The 26,281-nt window shown below is 46.1% G+C and overlaps 1 protein-coding gene across 1 annotated transcript in view; it reads left to right on the top strand.

Annotated features, from left to right (window-relative positions):
- The window catches only part of col7a1 (collagen, type VII, alpha 1), a 443,464-nt gene that overhangs the window by 170,450 nt on the left and 246,733 nt on the right, over positions 1–26,281 (top strand). The window contains exons 30-43 of the mRNA XM_059649672.1: positions 3,017–3,140; positions 5,937–6,080; positions 10,003–10,172; positions 11,112–11,150; positions 11,423–11,449; positions 11,779–11,892; positions 12,055–12,126; positions 14,127–14,162; positions 15,916–15,969; positions 18,397–18,465; positions 20,110–20,223; positions 23,341–23,367; positions 24,891–24,935; positions 25,032–25,103. Coding sequence (XP_059505655.1) covers positions 3,017–3,140; positions 5,937–6,080; positions 10,003–10,172; positions 11,112–11,150; positions 11,423–11,449; positions 11,779–11,892; positions 12,055–12,126; positions 14,127–14,162; positions 15,916–15,969; positions 18,397–18,465; positions 20,110–20,223; positions 23,341–23,367; positions 24,891–24,935; positions 25,032–25,103 — 1,107 coding nt within the window. The remainder of the gene's footprint in view (positions 1–3,016; positions 3,141–5,936; positions 6,081–10,002; positions 10,173–11,111; positions 11,151–11,422; positions 11,450–11,778; positions 11,893–12,054; positions 12,127–14,126; positions 14,163–15,915; positions 15,970–18,396; positions 18,466–20,109; positions 20,224–23,340; positions 23,368–24,890; positions 24,936–25,031; positions 25,104–26,281) is intronic.

Below are 26,281 nucleotides of genomic sequence, written 5' to 3'. Positions count from 1 at the left end.
CCACTGCAACTCTCTTGTCCCCTTTAACTTGTCTGTCTCCTCTCCACCTATCTTCTCTTCTATCTATCTTCAATCCTCCACCCCCTCTCTCCCTATTTATTTCAGAACCCTCTCCTCATCCCCCTTTTCTGATGAAGGGTCTAGGCCCGAAATGTCAGCTTTTGTGCTCCTGAGATGCTGCTTGGCCTGCTGTGTTCATCCAGCTCCACACTTTGTTACCTTGAAATCTCCAGCGCCTGCAGTTCCCATTATCTCTGATACATTGAGGAGGCAGTAGCCCAGTGGTATTATTACTGGACCGTTAATCCTGAGACCCACATAGCATTCTGGTGACCTGGGTTCAAATCTTATCCTGGCAGATGGTAAAATTTGCATTAAATAAAGGTGGAATTAACAATCTAATGATGATAATGAATCCATTTACAATTGTCAGAAAAACACATCTGGTTACTAACAAGGACCTGTTCAGCACAGGAACAGGCCCTTCAGCCCTCCAAGCCTGTACTGATGCATTTTGCCCTTCCAGACAAAACTGTTTTCACTTACAGGATCCATATCCCTCTATTCCCTTCCTATTCATGTATTTATCCAGGTACTTGTTGAATGTTGCAACTGTGTCTGCTTCCACCACCTCCTCTGGCAGGATGTTCCAGGCACTCACCACCCTTTGTGTGAAAAACCTGTCTGGCACATCTCTTTTAAACTTGCCCCCACCCCCAACACCTTGAGCCTGTGTCCCCTAGTAATTGACCCCTCCACCTGGGAAAAAGCCTCATATTTTTCACTCTACCCATGCCATTCACAATCGTCTAAAGTTCTATCACGTCGCCCCTCAACTCCTGCATTCCAGTGAAAACAAACCCAATCTGTCTTTCTTCATAGCTAAAATCCCCCATACCAGGCAATGCCCCGGTATGCCTTATTCTGTTTGCTGTCCAAAGCATCCACTTCCATCTGGCAGTGTGGTGACCAGAACTATGTGCAATATTCCAGGTGTGGTCTAACTAAAGTTCTATAAAGCTGCAGCATAACTTGCCTATCCTTGTACTCAGTGCCTCTTCCAATGAAGGTAAGCATGCCGCAGGCCTTTTTCACTCCTTACCTACCTATGCTGCCACCTTCAGGGATCAGTGGACCTGCACACCCAGATCCCTCTGCATATCGATACTCCTAAGGCTTCTGCTATTCACTGTATAATTTCCACTTGTACTTCACCTTCCAAAATACAACACCGCACACTTGTCTGGATTAAAATCCATCTGCCATTTTTCTGCTCATGCTTCCAACTGATCTATATCTGACTGTATCCTCTGACAATCTTCGTCACTATCCACAACTCCACTTTGTATTGTTCGCAAACTTACTAATAAGGCCAGCTATATTTTCCTCCAAATCATTTATATAGACCACGAATAGCTGAAGCCCTAGCGCTGATCCCTGTGAAACACTCGTCACATCCCTCCATCCTGAGAAGCACCCTTACACCGCTACCCTCTGTCTATGACTAAGCGAGTTCTGTGTCCATCTTGGCAGCTCACCCCTGATGGCACGGGACTTCACCTTTTGTACCAGTCTGCCGTGAGGGACTTTGTCAAAAGGTTTACTGAAGTCCATGTAGCCAACATCTTCTGCTTTTCCTTAACAAAATCTTCATCACCCCCTCAACAAACTCGAATTAAGTTAGTGATGCATGACCATCCCCTCACAAAACCATGCTGTCTATCGCTAATAAATGCATTTGCTTCTAAATGTGCATTGATCTTGTCCCTGACAATCTTTTCCAATAATTTCCCTGCCAACAATGTGAGGCTCACAGGTCTGTAATTTCCTGGATTATCCCTGCTACCCTTCTGAAACAATGGGACAGTATTGGCTCCTGTCCATTCTTCTGGGAACTCACCTGTGGCCAAAGAGGATATTTGTTCCAGCAATTTATTCCCTTGCCTCCCTTAATATTCTGGGATAGATCCCATCAGGACCCTAATGTTCACTAAAGTCCTTTAGGGAAGGAAGCTGCCATCTTTACCTGTTCTGGCCTATGTGTGACTCCAGACCCACAGCAATGTGATTGACTCTTAACTGCCCTCTGAGCCATTAAGGATGGGCAATAAATGCTGCTTGGTCAATGACGCCCTCATCCTCTGAATGAATTCAAAAAAAAGATTAGGACTCTACTCACTGGTATTTCGAAGAATGAGACGTAATCTCATTGAAACATAAAAAATTTTTAAGGATAAATGTTGAGAGGGTGTTTCCCCTCAGGGCACAGTCTAGGACCAGGGGGCATAGTCATAAGATTAAGCTCTTCTTGCATGTGGAGTTCATCGAGCTATCAGCTTGGGGATTTGATGGCTGGGGTCAAAGTTCAAGCATGCTATGGGCTTCAAATGAGAGAAATGTTCAGGGGATAGTTGATAGCGACGTTCAAGGCCGTAGGGAGCTGGGACACAATTGGTTGTGAGAAACTGTTCCCATTTTTTGGGAGGACCGAGGACCAGAGAACACAGATATCTGGGCAATGGACCAAAAAGAACAGTAGGAGGAAAGTCTTTTGACACAGAGAATGGATAGGACCAGGAATGGGTGGCCATGATGCTGGTGGAGGCAGATTCAATTGTGGTTTCCGAAAGGGAATTGGATAAAGGCAGAAACTTGGAAAGGCTGCGGTGAAAGGAAGGCGTGGAACTAGCTAAGTTACTCCTGCAGAACCACCAGTACAGACAGGATAGGTCGAATGGCCTCCTTTGTTTGAGCTGCAACCGTTCTGTGAATCAATTGTGCAAATCAGTGATGTAAACACCAAGCTTCTAGGTTCAAGTCCCTTTTGCTCCACCAGTGTGTAATAATACCCATGAACAGGTTGAGATTATCTTGAAACAAAACACCTGCGACAACACTTTTGCCAGCGTGACCTGTTATGAAACTTTACAAAACAGGTAGGTCAAATGAGAATTGTATGCTTGTGTTTGGTTAGGGTGAATTTGCCTTGTAATTTTGTATGCATATCATTATGCAGGTGTCAGTGGTTCAGTACAGCGATGATTCCAAAATTGAAATTCCACTTGGCCGATTTGGTACCCATCAGGAATTGCTCCAGGCCATAAGAGAACTCCCGTACCAAGGCGGTGGGACTCAAACAGGTTGAGTATCTGAATACTAACGGACTTTTGGACCTAACGTAGAGACCTTTATAAACGAACCCTCTGATAGGCTTGTGGTCTGTTCCTGTCTACGACATTTTATCAAAGCATTAGGGGAAGGGGATAGAACAAGACTCACCATCATGGCCACAATCCCAGGATGAAGTTATTGGGATGGAATTCACTTGGCTGTTCTGTGACATTCTGGTCGTGTATTGCAGTAAATTTCGAGGATAATGACTGAGAAGGAGCCAGGAGCCAGGGTTGGTAAGTCCTGGTCTGCATTGGCAGTGTCTGGTTGGTCTGACCCAGGGACAAGCTCGAGCACAAAGCAGGTAGGATCCAGAGTGTTGGATCTCACAGGGCTAGGTGCTGAAGTATGGGATTGGACTATAGTCTCAACACAGTTACAATCTTCTAATTACACAGATACACATTATCAGTATCAAGCCAGCTTGTTCCTTTATGTCTGAGCTCAGAGATATTTGTAATCAACCTGTCCACTATGACACACGTCTGGCACAGGTGTCGCTTGAACTGGGCCATCTGATCTAGAGGTAGGACATTACCGCTGTGCTGTTAGAGTTCATATGTACACCACAGAATATTTCGATTTCCCCCCCTCCCAATCTAGGCATTTCTGATTTTGCTTTCGAAGGATGTTATGACATACGCCTGGAGCAAGTGAGACTTGAACCCAGGCCTCCTCACTCAGAGATAGAGGCATTGCCACTGCATCACAAAAACCCTGCATGTGCTGTCGAAACCCAGGATTGAACCAGGGCCCTTTTAGGTGTTCAGTCTGACACTGCTAGTGGAGGTATAATAGTGTTATAATGCAGATGAGTCCCCTATTAATCCCCACGGCCTGAATCTAATTAATACCCTAGTGGGACCTTCTGATGCAGTGGTAATGTGCCTATCTCTGAGCCAGGAGGCCTGCATTCAACTGTACCAGAGGTGTGAATAACATCTCTAAATAGGTCAATTAATAAATAACTGTGTGCAATCAACCTGAACTCATTAAATAGATTTTGAAAGAACCAGTGAATACACTTGGCTAATGGGACGCTGTGCCACTGACCCTCTAGACATGGGGAGGGACAGTGACCGAAGGCATCAGAAGGTGCCACATAAATGCAATTTCCTGGATTGTAGAGGGTGGGATGGTGCGGATGAAGGGTAGGGCATGGAGTAGCTAAAACCTTCCTGCACATGTTCCACTATCCATGAGTGGCTCAGTGGTTGGCTCTGCTGCCTCACACTGCCAGGGACCCGGGTTCAATCCCTCCCTCAGGTGACTATCCATGTCGAGTTTGCACACTCTCCCTGTGTCTGTGCAGGTTTTCTGCAGGTGCTCTGGTTTCTTTCACAGCACAAAGATGTGCGAGCTAGGTGGATTGGCCATGTTAAATTGCCCATCGTGTTCAGGGATGTTTAGGCTAGGATTAGTCAAGGTAAATGCAAGGTTATGGGAATGTGGTTGAGAGGGTCTGGGTTCAATGCTCTTCAAGAGTGTTGGTGTGGACTTGATGGGCTGAATGGTGTCTATCCGCACTGCAGGGCTTCAGTGATTGTTAATTATGGGTTTAAATTCTTGAAAGCATTTCTTTTAATGGGATACTTTTGTACATTAAATGTTCACTGAAGTAGGTGACAATTTGTCCAGTTATTCACAAACATATCCCTTAGTCATGTTAGAGCAAATGATGCTAGCAGTGGTCATGTTTGTGATCATCTATACCTTCAATCCTTTTTCCTTTATTCACTCATGAGATGTGAGTAGCATTGGCTGGGCCAGGATTTCTGATTGTCTCTAATTATCCTTGAGAAGGAGGTGGTGAGCTCCCTTACTGAGAACCACTGCAGTCCACGCACTGTCTGTAGGAACGAGCCTTGTGTTGGTCGCCACAGTAGTCTGGGGTGAGATGCCCCATTGAGATCAGTGCAGTGCATCTAGAAGAGAAACGGCAGATTTCCCCTGCCAAATAAAAAAAGTGAAAGAACTGCGGATGCTGGAAATCAGGAACAAAACCAAAGTTGCTGGAAAAGCTCAGCAGGTCTGGCAGCATCTGTGAAGGAGAAAACAGTTAACGTTTAGGGTCTAGTGACCCTTCCTCAGATTCCCCCGCATCCTCTTTAAGGCTCAACAAACACCAGTTTAAGACAAAAATCAGCATCACTAGTCATTGAATGCGCCTGTTTTTGGGATCTTGCTATGCTCATTAGCAATAATCATAGATTGTTGATTAAAAACCCAACTCCTTTAGTCATGGCCTATGCAGTATCTACACTCCTGGTCGTGTCTAATCTGTGTAGTTCCATGTAGAACTCTGAAATGGCTCGGTGAGCAGCTCGATTGGATCCAACTGCTGCAGAAAGCGTTGCCAAATTGCCTACATCACATTATTAACGACATCACATTATTAACTACGTCACAGTGTTACCTACTTCGCAGTCGTTACAAGAAGGTAGCTCAATGGAAACTTTTCAACAGCATTGAATGGTGGCTGTGCCAGTGATATTCCCAAACCCATGATTGAACAGTGACCAATGGAATCAATGTGGGATCAAGCTCAGTGACTTCCTCTGAGGAAGCAGTTGATTCTTTGCTCCACAATTTACATTCTAGAACATTGGCTCCACCATGTGGCGATGATGGTGCAGGATTTCCATGATGGTGTGTGCCAGCTCGCTGGTGTGTTTCCCGAGGTCGTGGGATATGTGAAATAAAGGCACAGACTTTTCCCCTTTCTCTTCCCTGTTTTGTAAACCCTATTTTCTGTCTTTCTGCAGGGAAGGCGATCAATTTTGTCCTGGATTACGTATTCCACCAGGCAGCTGGGAGACGCCCTGGTGTGCCAGCCCTACTGGTTCTGGTGACGGATGGGCGCTCAGATGACGGAATTACAGAAGCTGTCAGGACGGCAGAGGCAGCAGGTATTTGCCTGCCTTCTACTACCCCCCCCACCCTGAGGAGATGTCCCGGGAGGCGGAACGGTGCACCTATTCTGGACGGAGCAGGGTGGAGCGATGGGGTTGGGGGTGGGGGGAGGGAGCAGGTGAAGGAGAGGGTTTTAGAAAATATAGAACGCTGCAGACTGCTGGGTCCTTGAATGTAGCTGTTTGTGGGATCTACCTGTGCATGCATTCACTGGCATGTTTCTCAAGGTTGTAAGAAGTAACACCTCGATGCACACACAACGACTCATGAATGAGAAACATGGACATACCACCTGCCAAATCTGGGACCAGTCACACTCTCAAGAACAAGAAGCAAAGGTTCAAGTAATTGGATGGCTCTTTCAAAGGGCTGGCACAAGGAAAATGGGCCAAAGGGCTCACCTCTGTGCTGTACAATATCATGATTTACATACATGATTTACATATTTTGCCATGATCGCCCATTTAAGACAGAGATGAGGAATTTCTTCTCTCAGAGGGTTGTGAATCTATAGAATTCTTTACTACAGAGGGTTGTTGAGGGTGCGTCATTAAATATGTTCAAGGTTGAGATAGACAGATCATGGGTGAGAACATACAACAGTACAGGACAGTACAGGGCCTTCGGCCCACAATGTTGTGCCAACCTATTATCCTACTAAGATCAATCTACCCAGCATACCCTACATTTTACTATCCTCCATGTGCCTATCCAAGAGTCTCTTAAAAGTCTCTAAAGTATCTGACTCCACTACCACTGTCAGCAGCACATTCCACACACCCACCACCCTCTGTATGAAGAACCTACCTCTGACATCTCCCCTATACCTTCCTCCAATCACCTTAAAATTATGCCCCATCGTAATAGTCATTTCCATCCTGGGAAAATGCCTCTGGAAAATGTCTATCGATGCCTCTCATCATCTTCTACACCACTATCAAGCCACCTCTCATCCTTCTTCACTCCAATAAAAAAAGCCCTTGCTCCCTTAACCTTTCCTCATAAGACCTGCCCTCCAGTCCAGGCAGCATCCTGGTAAATCTCCTCTGCACCCTCTCGAAAGCTTCCCCATCCTTCCTGCAGTGAGGTGACCAGAACTGAACACAATATTCCAAGAGTGGTCTAACCAGGGTTTTATAGAGCTGCAGCATAACCTCGCAGCTCTTAAACTCAATCCCCCTGCTAATGAGAGCCAACACACCATACGCCTTCTTTACAACCCTATGGGGAAAAATCAGGAAAGTGGAGTCGTGAATGATCAGATCAGCTGTGAATAGCCGAGCAGACACAGTGGGCTGAATGACCAACATCTGCTCCAATGTCTTATGGTGTTTCTGTAACATGGATGGAAATGCATGGAAACACTGTCATTCCGATCTCAACACTAAGCTTTACTGTATATACCTGCAGTTGTGCATTGCTGTTCCACTGCTGGGATAGTGCTGGGGCTTATGGTGGTGTAGTGGTAATGTTAGTGGGCTGTTATCTAGAAACCCAGCTTAATCCTTTGTGATGAGGGTTCAAATCTCACTGGTGAAACTGATATATAGCTAGCAGTGAGTCTGGAATATAAATGTGTTTAAATAGGGTTAGCAACTATAACAACTAGTTGTTAAAAACCTGTCAAGTTTGATAATGTCCTTTACATAGAAACTTTTCAGCCCACTGTATCATTCAATATGATCATGGCTGATCCTTTATCTCAATACCATACTCTTGCTCTCTCTACATAAACCTCTTTCTCTGCTCAAACCCTGTCTCTTGGGTTTGGGAATATCACTGGGGTGGCCACAACGCAATGCTCTTGAAAGATTTCCAGTGGGCTGCCTTCTTGAAACCACGTCATACTCTTGGCCTCCCTGTCCTTCTGTGGTATACAATTGCTCAAGTTTACTACCCTTTGAATGAAGAAATTTTCCTCATCTGAATCCTAAATCATCTCCGCTATCCTAAAACATTTTGGAAAAGGGCGTTTGCTGTCCTTACCTGGTCTGGCCTACATGTGACTCCAGACGTACTGCCAATGTGGTTGTTTCCAACTGCCCTGAGAAATGGCTTAGCAAGTCTCCTGGTTCGGGGCAACTTGGGATGGGCAATAAATTTTGGTCTTGGTGAAAAGAAATGAATAATCCTGCAAGTTCCTCCCTATTTTACGCAGTTCATTATGGTCGTGAGTTGGCTGACCAGCCGTGATCATATTGAACATGGAGTGGGCTCAAAGGGCTGAATGGCCTACTCCTGTTCCTAATTTCTATGCTTCAATGAAAAATGTTTTGGGCTAATTGCATTCAAAACTCAAACTGAATGTTGGTTGGAGGTAACAACTGGTTAGAGGTAGGGCTTTTTAAAATTCATTCATGGGTGTGAACATTGCTGGCTAGGCAGCATTTATTGCCCATCCCTAATTGCCCCAGAGGGCAGTTAAGAGTCAACCACATGGCTGTGGGTGTTGGGTCACCTATGGCCAGACCAGGTAAGGATGGCAGTTTCCTTCCCTAAAGGGGATTAGTGAGCCAGATAGGTTTTCCCCCCAATAATTGGCATTGGATTCATGATCACCATTAGACTCTTAATTCCAAGTATTTTATTGAATTCAAATTTGACCATCGGCCATGGTGGGATTTGAACCCCAGTCCACAGAATATTATCTTTGTCACAACAGTCCAGCGATAATACCACTAGGCCATCACCTCGCCTCAACAAGTTATATCAAGTGCAATGTTAGACCGTCATCTGGGAGTTTGTTGGCCAGTACTTTTGGGATTAATGGGAGTGCAGCGCGTGCAGGGTGGGATGGGAGGTCTGCAAGGCATTTCAAAGAGTTGCCACACTGGGAATCTTTATCTTCATTGGAGGGGGAAGCTGTTTTACCTTCTCTCCTGAAGCGCACACTGATGTCACTTTGCACAGTAACCTGTCGCTGTCCTGATTCAGAAACTATAGTTTAAACAGCAGCAGCCTGCATCAAACATGGCTGACACAAGGAAACTCTCACATTCCTTGTGCCTGGTGTGTGTTGAAAGGATTCACAAGTTGACACTCAGCTTGCAAGGCTGTGTTACAAACATGCCTTCCTTCACAGGATCATAGAATCCCCACAGTGCGGAAGCAGGCCAGTCGGCCCATTGAGTCCATGCTGATGCTCCAAACAGCATCCCCCTACCCAACCCCTGTAACCCTGCATTTCCCATGCCTAGTCCACCTCGCCTGCACTTCCCTGAACACTACGGGACAATTTCGCATGGCCAATCCACCTAAGCTGCACATCTTTGGACTGTGGGAGGAAACCGGAGCACCCGGAGGAAACCCATGCAGACACAAGGGGAACGTGCAAACTCCACGCAGACAGTCTCCCCGAGGGTGGAATCAAAGCCGGGTCCCTGGCGCTGTGAGGCAGCAGTGTTACCCACTGAGCCACTGTGCTGCCCAAATTCCTGGTGAGCAATACCATCTCAGAACTTCCAGCTCAGAGGTGGAGATGGTATCCACTGTGCCACTAGATCTCCACAAGGAGAGGATGTTCATGGGAGTGTGAAAAGCCCAATGGTTGTTAGGAAATGCGGGCTGACAGGAGAATCTCACAACATGGTTATTGTGCGACTTTATCCCGGGAAACTGCTCAAGGAACATTAAACTAGATTAACGATCTGAATAACAAAGTGTAGAGCTGGAGGAACACAGCAGGCCTGGCAGCATCAGGGGAGCAGGAAAACTGGCATTTCGGGTCTGGACCCTTCTTCAGAAAAATTTCCTTCAGATTTTTCTGAAGAAGGGTCCAGACCCGAAATGTCAGCCTTCCTGCTCCTCTGACGCTGCCTGGCCTGCTGTGTTCCTTCAGCTCCGCACCTTGTTGCAGACTCCAGCATCGGCAGCTGCTACAGCCTCTAACGATCTGAATAACCTTTGTATTGATGCTAGGCATCCATCTGTTTGCTGTTGGTATCGGCGATGCGGACGTTAACGAACTGCAGAGAATTGTTACTGGCAGAGACCCCAAAAACATTGTCTATGCAGAGAACTTCAACTCACTCACTCAGTTTGAAGGGGCTCTGGCCAACGTAATCTGTGTGGCTGCTAGCAGACCAGTGGTGAGTGAGAGCCAACCGGAGCTAGAAATGCTGGAGACACTCAGCAGGTCTGGCAGCGTCTTAGAGAGAGAAAACAGAGTTAACGTTTCGAGCCCATTGACCCTCACATCGGAACTGATGATCCCTTTTCCCTCCACAGATGCTGTCAGATCTGTTGAGTTTCTCCAGCAATTTCCATTCTTGTTTGTTTGAGATCCCTAGCATCGGCCATTCTTTGATTTAGTTTTAGGTGAGAGCCATTCTGCCCATTAACTGCGCTCCCTTGATCATCGCCCCTTTGCTTTTCCTTCGCCTAAATTTCCTTTGCAAATCCTCAACTCAAATGGCTGTGTTACGGAAGGCCGTACTTTCAGCTGCCTGAATTTTTAGGTCTGGAATTCCTTCCTTAAACTCTCTTTGCTTGCTCCTGCTTTATGACACTCCCCAAATCCTTCCTGGACCTGGCTTAAACATAAAATTCCTACAGTGTGGAAGCAGGCCATTTGGCCCATCGAGTGCACACTGATCCTCCGAAGAGCAACCCCCACCCCCCCCAAAACCTACCACCTCTCCCCCTGCCCAGTCCCTGTAACCCTGAATTTGCCATGGCTAATCCACTCAACCTGCTCAACCATGGGCAGCTTAGCATGGCCAGTCCACTCTAACCTGCACATCTTTGGACTGTGGGATGAAACCGGATCATCTGCAGGAAACCCACGTAGACTATGTGCAGACCTCTACACAGTTACCCAGGGGTGGAAGCGAGCTCAGCTCCCTGGCGCAGTGAGGCAGCAGTGCCAACCATTTACCCATGTCAACCGTTTTCTGATAATACCCCTCTGAGGTGCCCATTTGCTGTGTTAATGTAAATTGTTACCATGGTAGTCAACACCATGAGTTTTTACTCATCAAACTGAAAGTGCCTCAATGCAAGTGAAGCTGTATTTTTGATCATTGCAGATGCCAGCACCAGGCCATTGTGTTACCCAGTGCCCTCAGGTAAGTCTTGCGTAAGCCTTCCTCTTCTTTTCTCACGACCCTTCCTAGCTGCTAAGTTCTAATTAGCTAAAAATCTCATCGAATGCTGTATCAGAGAAACAGGCTATTGGACCCATCATGGCCATGCTGTCTCTCTCTTCCAGAGCAATCCACTTGGTACTGCGTCCTGGCCTCTTCCTGTAAAACGGAGAAGTCCAAAGATGTATAAGCCTGTAATTGAATCGGTTGGTGTTGATTTCGCACAGTAATGAAAGTATGGTGTTTTATTTCAGGGTGAGAAAGGGGAGCCAGGAAGAAACGTAAGTGTTGTTGTCACCATATGAATGAAAGTAGAAATTCTTGGACAAAATTAGGCATGATTGCAAAACATGAATCAACATTTGCTCCTCTGCTTTCACTCCTTTACTTTTCATCTATTCCTCATGAGTAGTTTATTGGCTATTTCTTTGCTTTCTCTCACCTGTGCCGTACAAAGTGAAGCGATGGTGTGGGATTATTAAGAATTAGACACTGATGCATTATAAAACGGAGAATGAACAATACATGTGCCCTGAGCATAAGATGCTGTGGTTACTCTGAGCAGGATGGACATGCTGAAATAGTTAATGAAGGCTTCTGTTTGTTGCAGGGTTCCCCTGGACTGCCAGGCCCTCAAGGCCCAGTGGGTCCAATCGGACCGCCAGGGATCCCAGGAACCATAGACGGAGGGCACCGAGGGGCAAAGGGCGAAAAAGGAGATCCAGTGAGTACTGAACTTATCCAAATGCATTGCTCAGTGTTTGGGAAGCCCCTGTCTTCAGGGATTGATGGAATTAGGTTGTCATTCAAGGATCAAGTGGCAGTGCATTTAGATTCCCGCTCCTGTGAGCAACTCAGTGACTGGTGGCATGTATTTGGTTTCCAGGGATACCCAGGAAGAGACGGCCAACCAGGAACGCCGGGCAGAACGGGTCATCCAGGCTCAACGGGACTGCCAGTGAGTTATCAATGAACCGACAGAATGCCAACTCAGTGCCAGCACAGAGATTTTTTCAGGGAATGGGAAAGTGGGGAGTGGAGAGGGGCTTGGCGTTTAGATTCACGTTAATGTCTGTCATTCAAAAAAGTCCAACTGATTCGTGAGGAAAGATGCTGTCCTGACCCTGCCTGGGCCTACACGTGACTCCAGTCCCATGCCTGCCTTCTAAAAAAGGGCCCAGAAAGCCTCTCGGTGGTAATCAAAAGGGTGGTTCACCAAATTGGAATAGGCAAGAAATGATGGCTTTGCCAATAGTGATCTCATCCTGCAAATAAATGTAAAACAATTCAGACAATTTATCACAAGGCTGTTCCCGAACCTTGACATGTGCGAGATACCATTTGCAACGGAGCAGAAGAATTCTCTCCAAGGAACACGATCAATATTTATCTTTAAACCAACGCCATCAAACGGTTGATGTGGTCAGCTATCTCAATTTGGTTTGCCAGATTAGAATTAGAATTTGCTTTATTGCCACGTACTGACATAAGTAAGTGAAAAGTTTACAAGTCGTCACCCACAGCACCATCTTAGGTACCTAGGCTCAGATTCTTAGGAAAGAATTAGAAAGATGGAGAAGTCGAAAATGCAGCATTACAGACCTTTGTCCCGTCTTAGGTACAAACTACAAAACCATAGGAATAAATTAGAAAAATAAAGAAATAAATGTTTCAGAATAACAGCATTTCCAACCCAGGCCACATTGGCACCTAGCCTCCAGTCTGTGTTGAGCCTAGCCTCCATTCTGTAGTGGACCTATTTCCAGTCCATGTTGAGCCTAGCTTCCAATCTGCATTGGGCCTAGCCTCTGGTGCATGCCAGGCCTAGCGTTTGATCTGTGCTGGGCCTGGCCTCCAGTCCGTGCTGGGCCTAACCTCCAGTCCGTGTTGGGCCTAACCTCCAATCCGTGTTGGGCCTAACCTCCAGTCCATGTTGGGCCTAACCTCCAGTCTGCGCTGGGTCCAACCTCCAGTCTGTGCTGGACCTAGCTTCCATTCTGTGCTGGCCCTAACCTCCAGTCTATGCTGGGCCTAACCTCCAGTCTATGCTGGGCCTAACCTCCAGTCTATGCTGGGCCTAACCTCCAGTCCGTGTTGGGCCTAACCTCCAGTCCGTGTTGGGCCTAACCTCCAGTCTGTGCTGGGCCTAACCTCCAGTCTGTGCTGTGCCTAACCTCCAGTCTGCGCTGGGCCTAGCTTCCAGTATGTGCTTGTCCTAACCTCCAGTCTGTGCTGGGCCTAACCTCCAGTCCATGTTGGGCCTAACCTCCAGTCTGTGCTGGTCCTGGCCTCCAGTCTGTGCTGGGCCTAACCTCTAGTCTGTGCTGGGCCTAACCTCCAGACGGCGCTGGGCTTTGCCTCCTGTCCGTGTTGGGCCTAGACTCCAGTCCGTGTTAGGTCTCGCCCTCAGCCCATGTTGGGCCTCGCCTCCAGTCTATGCTGGGCCTAACCTCCAGTCCGCGCTGGGCCTGGATTCCAGTCCGTGCTGGGCCTAGCCTCCAGCCAGCCTGTGCTGGGTTTTACCTTGAAGCTCTCGAGGTCGGGAAACTGCTCTAGATTTTAGATCTTGCTGTGTAAAATGCGAATCTCTTGCACTGCAATGTTGACTACTCTTGAAGCAAGTATTTGATTGGCTGTCAAGTTCTTTGGAACGTTCTAAAGATTGTGAGAGGCACTGGACAAATCTTCCTTACTTGGTTTCTCAAGGGCCAGCAGGAAATGCATTTCTCCCAGGTTCGACTGCTAAAATAAATCGTGTATTTTGGGTGTTTGTATCTAGGAGGAAGCAGTGAAAATTAGGGTCTGTATCTCTGCAGATGAAGCAGGTCAAGAGCCATTAAATTGTATTGCATAGTCATGACGACACTCCAGTTTTCATTTGTATCTTACTCAGTTAAACATGTTTTCATTGAAGGGTTTTCTTAGTTCATGTTGTGACTTCGTTCAATTTTTTTATAGGGGAACCAAGGTACCCCAGGATTGAGAGGAGAGAGGGTAAGTGTGCGCCATAGCAGCAGTAGATTAGGTGGGTGTAGGGTGATGGGTCTGGGTGGGATGCTCTGAGAGTCAGTGTGGACTTGTTTGGCCACAGGTCTTGCTTCCACACTGCAGGGATTCTATGATTCTGGGACCCTGCCTGTCTTCAAGTTTACGGTCGATCAATAGAATTTTCTCGCACAGATTCTCTTCAAGTTACAGCAGTCCATTTAATAATCTAACATAGAATCATAGATCCTCTATAGTGTGGAAACAGGCCTTTCAGTCCATCAAGTCCGCACCGACCCTCCGAAGACCAACCCACCCCGACCCACCACATCCCCCTGTCCCTGCCACCGTGTATTCCCCATGGCCAATGCACCCAACTGCGGGACACCACAGGGCAATTTGGCATGGCCAATCCACCGAACCTGCACTTCTTTGGACTGTGGGAGGAAACTGGAGCACCCGGAGGAAACCCACGCAGACACGGGGAGAACATGCAAACTCCACGCAATCGCCCGACGGCTGGAATTGAATCTGGGCCCCTGGTCCCGTGAGGCAGCAGTGCAAACTACTGAGCCCCCTGTTCTTTAAGCTTTCAGTGTGGAGTTACCCCCTCATCTCTGTGAGTAAATGCTTCAAATGGCATTGAGTTCTCTCGCTCCTGGTTTGATTACCTGCCAGCCAATGTGGATGTGCCTGAGTTGGCACAGGGTCGACCCTTGGATCTGCCGCTTTTTTTTCACTCCTGAACCAGTTTCTAGTTTTTCAGAGACAGCCCATGTCCAGAAAAAGACCAGCCTCTCTGAGAGAGCAACACAATTCTCTGAAACCAGTTTAGAATGGGCCACCTTTAACCCTCGGACTTTTCATGACAGAAAAGCAGACTGTCTCCTGTCTTCCCCCAACTTCAGCTCCTCAGCACCCAATCTCTGTTGACCTTTGTGCTCATGGAGGAGGCCTGTGGCATAATGGGTAGTGTCTGCACCTTTGAGCTAGCTGTATTCACATTGTGGCTAAAACAGGTTGACAGTCAATGTGTAAATCCACAGTCACACAACAGGACAGGTGGTAACCCGAAACGTCAGCCTTCCTGCTTCCCTGATGCTGCTTCACCTGCTGTGTTCATTCAGCTCTGCACCTTGTTATCTAGGTGGTGAGAATAAGCGGGTTTCCTGGACAGCCATGCAGTCGACAGGAAATTAGATCTAGAGCTCCTGATTGAAATGTGCGTGCAACTACAGCAACTTGAACTCTCTGAGTGAGCTGGAATATACCCATCAGACTCTATGTACAATTATAGGATGAACAGGGCAGTTTTTTGCCCAGTCTCTCAGCAAACAGCATTAAAAACCCAGTCATCATCACCTTACTTTTGTGGGAGCTTGCTGTGTATAAACTGAGCATTTCTTACAGTTAGTCATTTCACAAAGATACTTAACAAATAAAAACAAAGAACTACAGATGCTGGAAATCAGAAAAAGCTGGCAAAACTCAGCAGGTCTGGCATCCTCTTTGGAGAGAAATCAGAGTTAATGTTTCAGGTCCTGAAATGTTGAAATGTTAACTCTGCTTTCTCCCTGCAGAAGCTGCCAGACCTGATGAGTTTTCCCACCACATTCTGATATCATTTCGTGAATTGGCTGCGGGTAAATTTTTGGAATGCCTTGAGTTTGTAAAAGGAGAGTTTTTTTCTGTTGAATAGTACCCAACCTGTGTTCCAGGCTGAAAGAGGATATGATGTTAAAATATTAGTTTCTTGTCACAGGGGGAGCCCGGGATACCAGGACGAACTGGGCCTCCAGGTCCAAAGGGAGAAAAGGTCTGTACACAATTTTGTTTTTTAAAAGCACATTTCAAAAAAAAACAAATGTATGAGCAAGTAAACATGTGAATTCGGGGGTGTGAGTAAGCCATTCACCCCTTCACATCTGATCTGATTCAGGAATGTTACTTCAACCTGAATGTGTAGTAAAGCTTCCAAAGTAATATTGAAGCATTGGAGAGGCTGGGTGATGGATAACAGAGGAAGTACATCCTGGATTGAGGTTCAAATCATAGAATCCCCAAGGAAAGAGGCCATTCAGCCCATTGAGTCTGCACCAATACTTTGAGGAGCATCTCACGCAGATCCAGCTCCTCCACCCTGTCTCTGCAAACCTGTGCTTCCCATGGCTAATCCACCCATCCTGCACATCCCTGGACACGCTGGGGCAATTTAACATGACCAATTTAACCTGCACGTCTTTGGACTGTGGGAGTTACCCAAAGCTGGAACCAAACCAGGTTCTTGGTACTGTGAGGCAGCAGTGCTAATCACTGAGCCACCGCGCTGCCCAGCGGTCGTCTCTGATGATGCTGTGGATCTAAAGAAGGTTCACCCCATTTGCCTGATACCAGCCTGGACAGCAGGAACTGCCAGCTTTCCTACACAACGTGCACTTCACCCTAGCGTGGGTAAAATGTGGGTGGATTGTGGCGACATGTGGCCCTAATAGGCTATCTGTAGTTCAACTTAAACATTTCAATAGGCTCAAGCATGGAAGGGTGAGCAGTGCTGCTGTCTGATATTTGCTGTGTGCCATGTAAAATATTAGTCAGGTTGGAGTGGGTGGAAAAGTACTCACTGGATTTCATTTGGGCCTGCCCCCGCCCCCGCCACACACACACACACAGACACACACACACACACACACACACACACACACACACAGACAGACACACAGACACAGACACACACACACACACACACACAGACACACACACACACACAGACACAGACACAGACACACACACACACAGACACACAGACACACAGACACACACACACACACACACAGACACACACATGCACAGACACACACACACACACAGACACACAGACACACACACACACACACACAGACACACACACACACACACACACACACAGACACACACACACACAGACACACACACACACACACACACACACACACAATCTTTCCAACCCACTAGCTGGAGAGTGTAAAATGCAGCTTTTGTCGGAACTTGGATCAGCTAGAGATACAAACAAACATAGAGGAAGGAAGAGGAGTGAGGGTGTGGTGGGGTGGGTGCGAAACAGAAGGGACAGTCTGTAATAGAATGAGAGAACAGGGGTGACTTAATGATGAGTCAGTAGCAGAAACGCTATCAGTTCAGGCTGTTCAAAGCTGTAAGTTAACGATCAGTGTCTGAAATTAGTGACAGTGATAATGGGAACTGCAGATGCTGTGGAATCCAAGATAACAAAGTGTGGAGCTGGATGAACACAGCAGGCCAAGCAGCATCTCAGGAGCACAAAAGCTGACGTTTTGGGCCTAGACCCTTCATCAGAGAGCTTTTGTGCTCCTGAGATGCTGCTTGGCCTGCTGTGTTCATCCAGCTCCACACTTTGTTATCTAGGATCTGAAATTATTCAATTCATGTGTCCAACTGGAAGATGTTCTGCTCAGCATTGAACTTCAAAAAAGTAATTTGGGGAGGTGAAGGAGGAGGCTAAACTGGGAAAAAATGCAAATGTTGGAAACTCAGGGTCAACTTTGAAGACTGAAGAGTGATGTTCGCTCTCCTGAGATGAGAGCATGGATGTACGAAGAGAGATTGGATTGGTTCGGACTATGTTCACTGGAGTTTGGAAAAACGTGGAGTATCTCAGAGAAGCCTATAAAATTGTGACAGAATACAGGCAGGAAGGATGTTCCTGAAGACAGGGGAATCCAGAACCAATGACCACAGTCCAAGAACACAGGGTAGGTCATTTAGGACTGAGAGATTCTCACTGATAGTTTACCCCTCTAATCCTAATATGTTTGTGAATTTGCATGGCACCCCCTCCAAGTTTGGTATGTCCTTTCTGTTGCGTTCAGAACTGAGTGCAGCGCTCCAGATGCACCCTGTACAGAGCTTTACACTGTCATTTTTATAACAAGTAATTATAGCAACAGAAGGTGGGCTGTTTGGCCCATTGAATCCCATGCTGGATCTCTGTGGAAAAAAGGAACCATTCCGAGAGGACCGCAGTGGGGGTAGGCTTGATTGTAGTATTTGGCGATGCTGGCAGTGGGCTTGATTTACTATTTTACTGATTCACTGTCCCCATTCCGAGAGAATGTGGTGTTCTGGTGATTTATTAGGCATGAGGTCATTTTGGGGATGTCGGAAGCTATATATTAGTGCATATTCTTTCTTTCTTTTGTTTATGTTTGCGCATTTGTTCCTCTTTCAGGGTGAACCGGGCACGCACATTACAACTGGCGGAGGCTATCCTGGCAGGAAGGGCGAGCCGGGTAATCCAGTACGTGGCACATTTTCACTCTTTACCGAGAACCTGTGGTAACGTGTCAGTGTATTTGTTCCGGTGTTAATGGTCCTCTCGTCCCACCTTAAATCACCAAATCTTTCAATATGTCCTTATATTTGTTTATACTCATGTATTTATCCAGCTTCCCCTTCACTGTATCTACACTGTTCAACTCAGCCACTCTTTGTGCTGGGAAGGTCCTCATTTATGGAAGGAAGCTTCTCTTGTATTCCCTAGTGGATTTATTGGCAACTATCTGATAATCACAGCCCCTCAGTTTGATCTTTTTGTACGTTCATGGGATGTGCCGGGCCAGTATTTATTGCCAGTCCCTAATTGCTCGGAGGACAGTGAAGAGTCAACCACATTGATATTGTTCAGGAGTCACATGCAGGACAGACTGGGTAAAGATGGCTGTTTGACTTCCGTAAAGGACGTTAGTGAACCAAATGTTTTATTTTATGATCGACAGTGGTCACCATCACCTTTCTTAACCCCCCAACCCCCAATTGAATTCAGACTTCATCATCTGCCCTTTTGGGATTCAAACCCAGCACCCACCTCCCCCCACCCCCACCCCGGGGTTCTGGATTATTAACCAGTGACATTACCACAGCCTCCCTTCTAAGGATCTTGATATCTATCTCAGCAAACCCTTCCACCATCTTAAAGATCACTAATAGGCTACTCTGGACCCTCTGTTTTCTCGACAGATATCATCTTATTGATGGAGGCCCATAAGTCCATAAAACCATAAAATACAGGAGCAGAATTAGACTTTTTGGCCCATCAAGTCCTCTCTGCCATTTGATCATGGCTAATATGTTTCTCAACCCCATTGTCCTGCCTTCTCCCCATAATCCTTGATCCACTTACTCATCAAGAAATCAATGACTTGCACTGAGGTGTTGGGCACAGAGTTGGAAGGAGGATTTACTACAGTCCCCTTCAAAGTTTTCTATTTGCGTCAGATCCCAGTCACTATCGAAATAAGTTGTGACACTTTGTTTCAGTGCTTTGTGATGTTTAGACTACCCCAGACCTGAGATAGCTGACCTTTCTATTGCCTGACTGGGGTGTGCAGTGCCTGCAGTCAGTTGTTTCTATGAGGAAACAAGTGCAATATTCTCTTCAATTCCTTGTGAATTCTTAATGTGTTTGCGTCACTGACATCCTATTTGGGCTGCAGAGAATCTTCCGTTCCGATCTCCGCAGCTACTATCAACCTAAAACCCCTTTCAGCACAACCTCCTCCAGCCCTTCATTCCTCTTAGGCCCTTCCCCTCCCCCGCAGTTCCAACCCATTCAGCATCCCTGGATTTACATGTCCCACTATTGGTATCTTTACCAGCCTGGTCCCCAGGTTCTGGAATTCCAACCACAAACCTTTCCACTTCTCTCTCCTCTTTAGAAGCACATCTTTGAACATGCTTTCTGTCATCTATCCAAATGTGACCTGACATCAATTTTGTTTGCTGTTTGTCCAGTGAAACACCCTTGGGACATTTTTGACTATGTTTGAGGGGCTATACAAATGAAAATTGTTGTTGCTGGCCAAACTGCATGTTGTTGAACAATCTTCAAACTGCAATGAGAGCCAGTTGGTAGCTCAGCATCTCTTTTGATTCTCTATTGTAGGGCGCTCGTGGTCCACCTGGGTTTCCTGGACAAAGAGGTGACAATGGTTCCCCTGGTCAAGTCGGGCCACAAGGTCCGATTGGCCCACCAGGACCTCCTGGGAGGCCTGTCAAGGTATGTTGTCAATTTAACAAGGAGAATCTTTACGAGAAGAATTAAACTCAGCATCGAATATGAAATGCACACTTAATCCCTTTACTTGCTGGATTGTTGCGTGATAATCATTGCTGAGTTATAACCAGCTGTCTTGGAGGCAAGGTGTTATAAGAATACCCTTTGAGGTTTTCTCAATTCGGTGTCAGCTCTGCTTAGAGCTCTGAGTCAGAAAGTCCCCAGAAGCATAGAAATAGCAGTAGGAGTAGGCCATTCGGCCCTTCAAGCTTGCTCTGCTATTAAATAAGATCATGCCGGATCATCCTATTCAGTGCCCTGTTCCCACTTCTGCCCCATACCCATAGATACCTGACTTTGTCTTGAAAACATTCAGTGTTTTGCCCTCAACTACTTTCTGTGGCAGAGAATTCAGGCTCACCACTCTGGATTTTCTCCCCATCTCAATCCTAATTGGCCTACCCCAAATTCTTAGACTTTGACCTGTAATTCCTGTCCATGCCAACCAGATATCTCAGATTTATCCAGTCCCATTTTCCAGCATTTGGTCCACATCCGTCTAAACCCTCCCTATTCATATACCCATCCAGATGCCTTTTAAATGTTGTAATTGTACCAGCCCCCACCACTTCCTCTGGCAGCTCGTTCCATACACACACCACTTTCTGTGTGAAAATGTTGCCTGTTAGGTCCCTTTTAAATCTTTCCCCTCTCACCTTAAACCTGTGCCCTCTAGGTTTGGACACCCCTATCCTGAGGAAAAGGCCTTGCCTCGTCACCCTCATACAGCCACCCCTCAGCTTCCAGGGAATCTTCTTAATAATGGATATTCACAGATCATATCCGCTTCCGACTTGGTACCCTGCACATCCTACAGTTCCTCCTGATGACTATTTCCCGAAGCAATCTTTTTGGAAATGCTACGACATACCTCCAGATTAGACGGAATTTGAGCCTAGATCTTCTAACACAGAAATAGGGGCATTTCCTCTGTACCACAAGAGCCCTTAACCTATTGTCGCAGCTAATTTTCTAATCAACCTGTTCCAAGCAACAGACTTCTGGAGCATGTGGGATTTAAACCCTTGTCTCCACGCCCAGAGGTAGAGACCCTACCTCTGTATCACAAAAGCACTGAGCTGCTCTTTATACTCTTTCAAATTAAACCATATCGACCTAATTGAATTGAATTAACAGCCCGTCTCCTTTATAGTATCTTAATTAAACCAAATCCGACTAAATAAAGAGATGAGCTGGAGGAACACAGCAGGCCGGGCAGCATCAGAGGAGCAGGAAAGCTAACATTTTGGGTCGGGACCCTTCTTCAGACCCGAAACGTTAGATTTCCTGCACCTCTGATGCTGCCTGGCACGCTGTGTTCCTCTCGCTCCACACTGTGTTGTCTCTGACTCCTGCGTCGGCAGTTCTTGCTATCTCTAAATAAAGTGATGACAACCCCTTAAAAGGGGCAGTGTGATAAACAAAGGCAAGGGAGGGTGATGGCCCAGTGGGATTATTGCTGGCCTGTTAATTCAGAGATGCAGATAATGTTCTGGGGACCTTGGTTCGAATCTTGCCACAGCAGATGGTGAAATTCAAATTCAACAAAATCTTAAGTTTAGAGTCAAATGATGACCATTGTTGATTGTTGGGAAAATCCCATCTGGTTCCCTAATTTCCTTTAGGGAGGGAAACTGCCATCCTTACCTGGTCTGGCCTACGCGTGACTCCAGACCCACAGCAATGTGGCTGGCTCTGATCTGCCCTCTGGGTGAGTGGGGATGGGTGATAAATACTGGCCTGGCCAGCGATACCCTCATAGAGTCAATGAATAAAGGAAACTTTCAAATTTTAATTAAAATGTTGCTGTGGAAGTTGATTATGCACAATACCCACTCTCCCTTTATATAATTTTAAATTTAACATGAAACAAATTCAGCCAAATTAAACCAAGATGACCTGACAACTCCACAAAGGAGCAATGCAACTCAAGATAGCAACTCAAAAGTAATTTTCTAATTCAGATTAAAAAGTGATTTTCTGGGAGTGGTAATATGCTTCAGCCCCTGTCATGCCCAGAAGTATCTGATTAAACTATTTTTGAATAACAATTTAAATTAGGTCTCCAAAAAGGAACCAAATTCCCAATGGGTGAAACTGTGGCTCAATGGAGATCACAGCTGCCTCACAGCACCAGGGACCTGGGCTCCATTCTACCTTCGAGCGATTGTCTGTCTGGAGTTTGCACATTCTCCCCATGTTTGTGTGGGTTTTCTCTGTGTGCTCTAGCTTCCACCCACAGTCCCAGATGTCCAGGTTAGGTGGATTGGCCATGATAAATCGCCCGTAATGTCCAGTGATGTGCAGGCTAGGTGGGTGAGAAATGCAGGAACAGGATGGATCTGGGATGGGATGTTGGGAGGACTCGATGGGCTGAATGGCCTGCTCCTACACTGTAGGGATTCTAAGTTTTAAAAAAAATACATTTTAAGAGGGAGCAAACAACATCCTTGTGGTGCAGTGACAATGTTCCATACCTTAAGACCAGGAGGTCCAGGCTCATGTCTCATCTATACCAGAGATGTCTAAATAATACCTCGCAACAAATTGATTAGGAAAACATCTAACTGGTGGCAAATAACGTTTCTTTAACGTCAATGTTGGTCGCACTCAATAGTATCATTTTTCAGTGAGATCCTATTTACTTTGATATGTTACAGAATAATCAACTGAAACAAATAAAGATTGATTTTTGTATTTGTTGCTTGTTAGAAGTCAGTAAGAGTGTTACAGTCTTCATTAGGTAGAGCAAGAACTGCAGATGCTGGAGTCAGTTTCAATAAAGTGCAGAGCTGATGGACACAGCAGGTCAGACAGCATCCAACGAGCAGGAAAATTGACGTTTCAGGTTTACACCTTTCAGCAGGACTGGTGAAGGGTGTAAACCTGAAACATCAGCTTTGCTGCTCCTCGGATACTGCCTGACCTGCTGTGTTCCTCCAGCTGCGTACTGCATTGAGGCAGTCTCCAACAGAACATTTCGAAGAGTGTCCAATTCTCTACGATAGCATTGCAAAATATTTGAGTGTTCTTCTTAGTGAGTTTCTCATTCTTTTGCAGGGGGAAAAGGGCGAACCAGGTGAGAGAGTAAGTGAATGTTCCTTTCAATCATCATCTCGATTGATTCAGTTCCGTGGCTGATCTTATTTTTTATTTTGTTCCTTTCCATTTCTGCCCCCATGTCTCAAAGGATGTGACTTGTGCTCGGGTTTGCCCCTCCTGCCCATTCATTGTGTTTACAGTGACCTGTGTGTTCCTATTTGGGTCCCAGAGCTGCTTCTTCACTGTGCCTGATAAAATCCACTCTTCAAGAAGGGCCCAGCGCCCCACCTGAGTTTGATTTGATTGAGATTTTCTCAATATCCTACTTCACCCTCTTCAGAATAGATTCCAACACCTTCGCAGTAACAGATTTTAAGCTGACTGGCCTGTACTAACCTGCTGTCTGCTTCTTTCCTTTCTTGAATAAAGGAATTCCATTTGATGGGACCTTTGCAGTATCTCGGGAAATATCAAAAATTAAAAACAATGCATCGATGATTCAAAAGCTTGGATGAAATTCATCAATGATGTAGAGGTGCCGGTGTTGGGCAGAGGTGGACAAAGTCCAAAGTCACACAACACCGGGGTGGGGGGGTTATAATCTAACAGGTTTATTTGAAATCACAAGCTTTTGGAGCACCGCTCCTGACCTTCACCTGATAAAGGAGCAGCGCTCCAAAAGCTAATGACTTCAAATAAATCTGCTGGACTATAACCTGGTATTGTGTGACTTCTGACGAAATTCATTAAGACCTGGGGAGTTGAGCGATGTTGTCAGTACCCATTCCCTGCAAAATGAAATGATTTTAAGTTCCTCCCTCTCTTTCAAATTTTGATTCATTAATTTCTTGGGCATTATCTGTGTCCTCTGCAGTGGAGACCAATGCAAAGTATTCGCGCAGCTGTTTTTCTTTTAAAATTCATTATTAATTCCTTGACTCATTCTCTAAATGCTCACCTTATTTACTGTTTTCCTTGTTAAATACTTATGGAAACTCTTGCAATCTGTTTTTATATTGCTAGTGAGCTTTCTCTCTCATTTGAAATTCTCACACTTTGGCCAGTCTTCTGGTATATATTGGAAAGGCTTGTGTTCCTGCATCATTTTCATGAAATTGACAACATGTTCACTTTGTTCAGTGCACTTGATATTGTAGATGTTGGTGGGAAAAGTTTGAAAGTTCTGGTTTGAAATGTCTCCCTTATTCAAGTTACAACCCTTCCCAGTTGAGGGAGAAGATAGCAATGACAAGAACGTGGACCCATATTCGTGAAGTTTCGGGGTAGAGGCATTCAAACAGAAAATCTCATGATCTGTTTCCCACCCCCTCACCATCATGATTTTACACCTGTACATGAGGTTTGAGGGATAATGTTTGAGGTGACGTGGCTGGTGGGGGTGCAGTAGATCACCAGCTGGGTGAGCAGTCTGAGCGAGGGGTTCAGGAGCAGCTCACTGCCCCACCTTTGCAGCTCAAGAGAGAGATTGTGCAGGGGCAGCGGGAAGCATTGAACTTCATGGAAGTGCAGACTCAAGCAACCAACTGACCGCTTGACTTATCCCACAGGGTTCGGTAGACGGAGCAGGCCAGAAAGGAGAGCCGGGCCACCCAGTAAGTATTGAAACATGAGGAGGTCTGGCTGCAGCAAGGAACATCCATTACTGCACGATTACATTAATTACAACTAACATTGCATTTCCTTTGAAGGGAAGCTCTGGTGAGCCTGGTAGTCCGGGACCAAGAGGACCTCCTGGGTCAACAGGACCGAAAGGTGAAAAGGTAAAAAAACAATTATTTTCATTCCTGATATAAAGGCCAATAACAGTGAAAGATAAACCAGGGACAGTACTTGCATATGTCCCAAGGGTGCCAGGCACAGCAACAGTGGTGAGATAGTCAAGGACTAGTATTAAATTCTGGATCATAGAATTGACCATTTGGTCCATTGAGTTTGAACCAACCCTCTGAAGACCATCCCACACAGACCCATTCCCCCTCCACCAGTTCCTGTAACACCACATTGATCTTGGCTATGCACATCTTTAGACTGTGGGAGGAAACTGGAGCACCCGGAGGAAACCCACGCAGACACGGGGAGAATGTGCAAACTCCACACAGACAGTGACCCGAGGCTGGAACTGAGCCAGGGTTCCTGGTGCTGTGAGGCAGCAGAGCTAACCAGTGAGCCACCGTGCTGCCCCAACAGCCAGATCACGGAAGGAGGGTCTCGTGATGTAGCAAATGACATCCTTGCCTCAGAGCTAGAAGCTCCAGGTTTGCATCCCACCCCAAGATCTTATGGCCAATCATAGTGTGACCAAGCAGATAGGACCTTCTCATCATTCCACCACAAGCCGTTGATTGAGGGATGGTGAGATCAGGCGAGTTTTCTGATCAATTATGTTTGATGCAAAAAGGTGACTCAAACTATAGTCTCAGAATCCAGGCTTTTCATTTATTTGTTAATAGGATGTGGACATCATTGGCCAAACAAGCATTTACTGGCATCACTAATCACCCAGAGGGTGGCTAAGAGTTAACCATGTTGCTATGATCTGGAGACCAGGTCAGACGAAGATGTTAGATTGTCTTCTCTAAAGGGCATCAGTCACCATTAGGCTCGCTTTTTTTAATTCCAGACTTTCATTGAATTGGAACTTCACCATCTGCCATGTTGGCATTGACAGAATTAATGCTGTAGGCTATATCTATGCTGAGTACAGGCTAAGAGTGTAGAATGGTTATTTCCAGCACCTTTTTATTTCCCTAACACCAGGGAAAAGTAAAAGCCCATTAACTTGTCTTCATATCTGCCCAATACTTTGGAATCTGCTTCACAAGGTTGGGGAGACATGATGCTCATGAAATCCAAAGACACATTGCCTGGATGAGGTTGGTAGTGACATGGCTGGAAATATCTATACAGCTGTCCTACAGAAACAAGGACGCTTACAAAG

This window comes from Stegostoma tigrinum, chromosome 11 (genome assembly GCF_030684315.1).
Source record: "Stegostoma tigrinum isolate sSteTig4 chromosome 11, sSteTig4.hap1, whole genome shotgun sequence".
Taxonomy (NCBI): Eukaryota; Metazoa; Chordata; class Chondrichthyes; order Orectolobiformes; family Stegostomatidae; genus Stegostoma; species Stegostoma tigrinum.
This window is presented reverse-complemented; position numbering and strand designations above follow the sequence as displayed.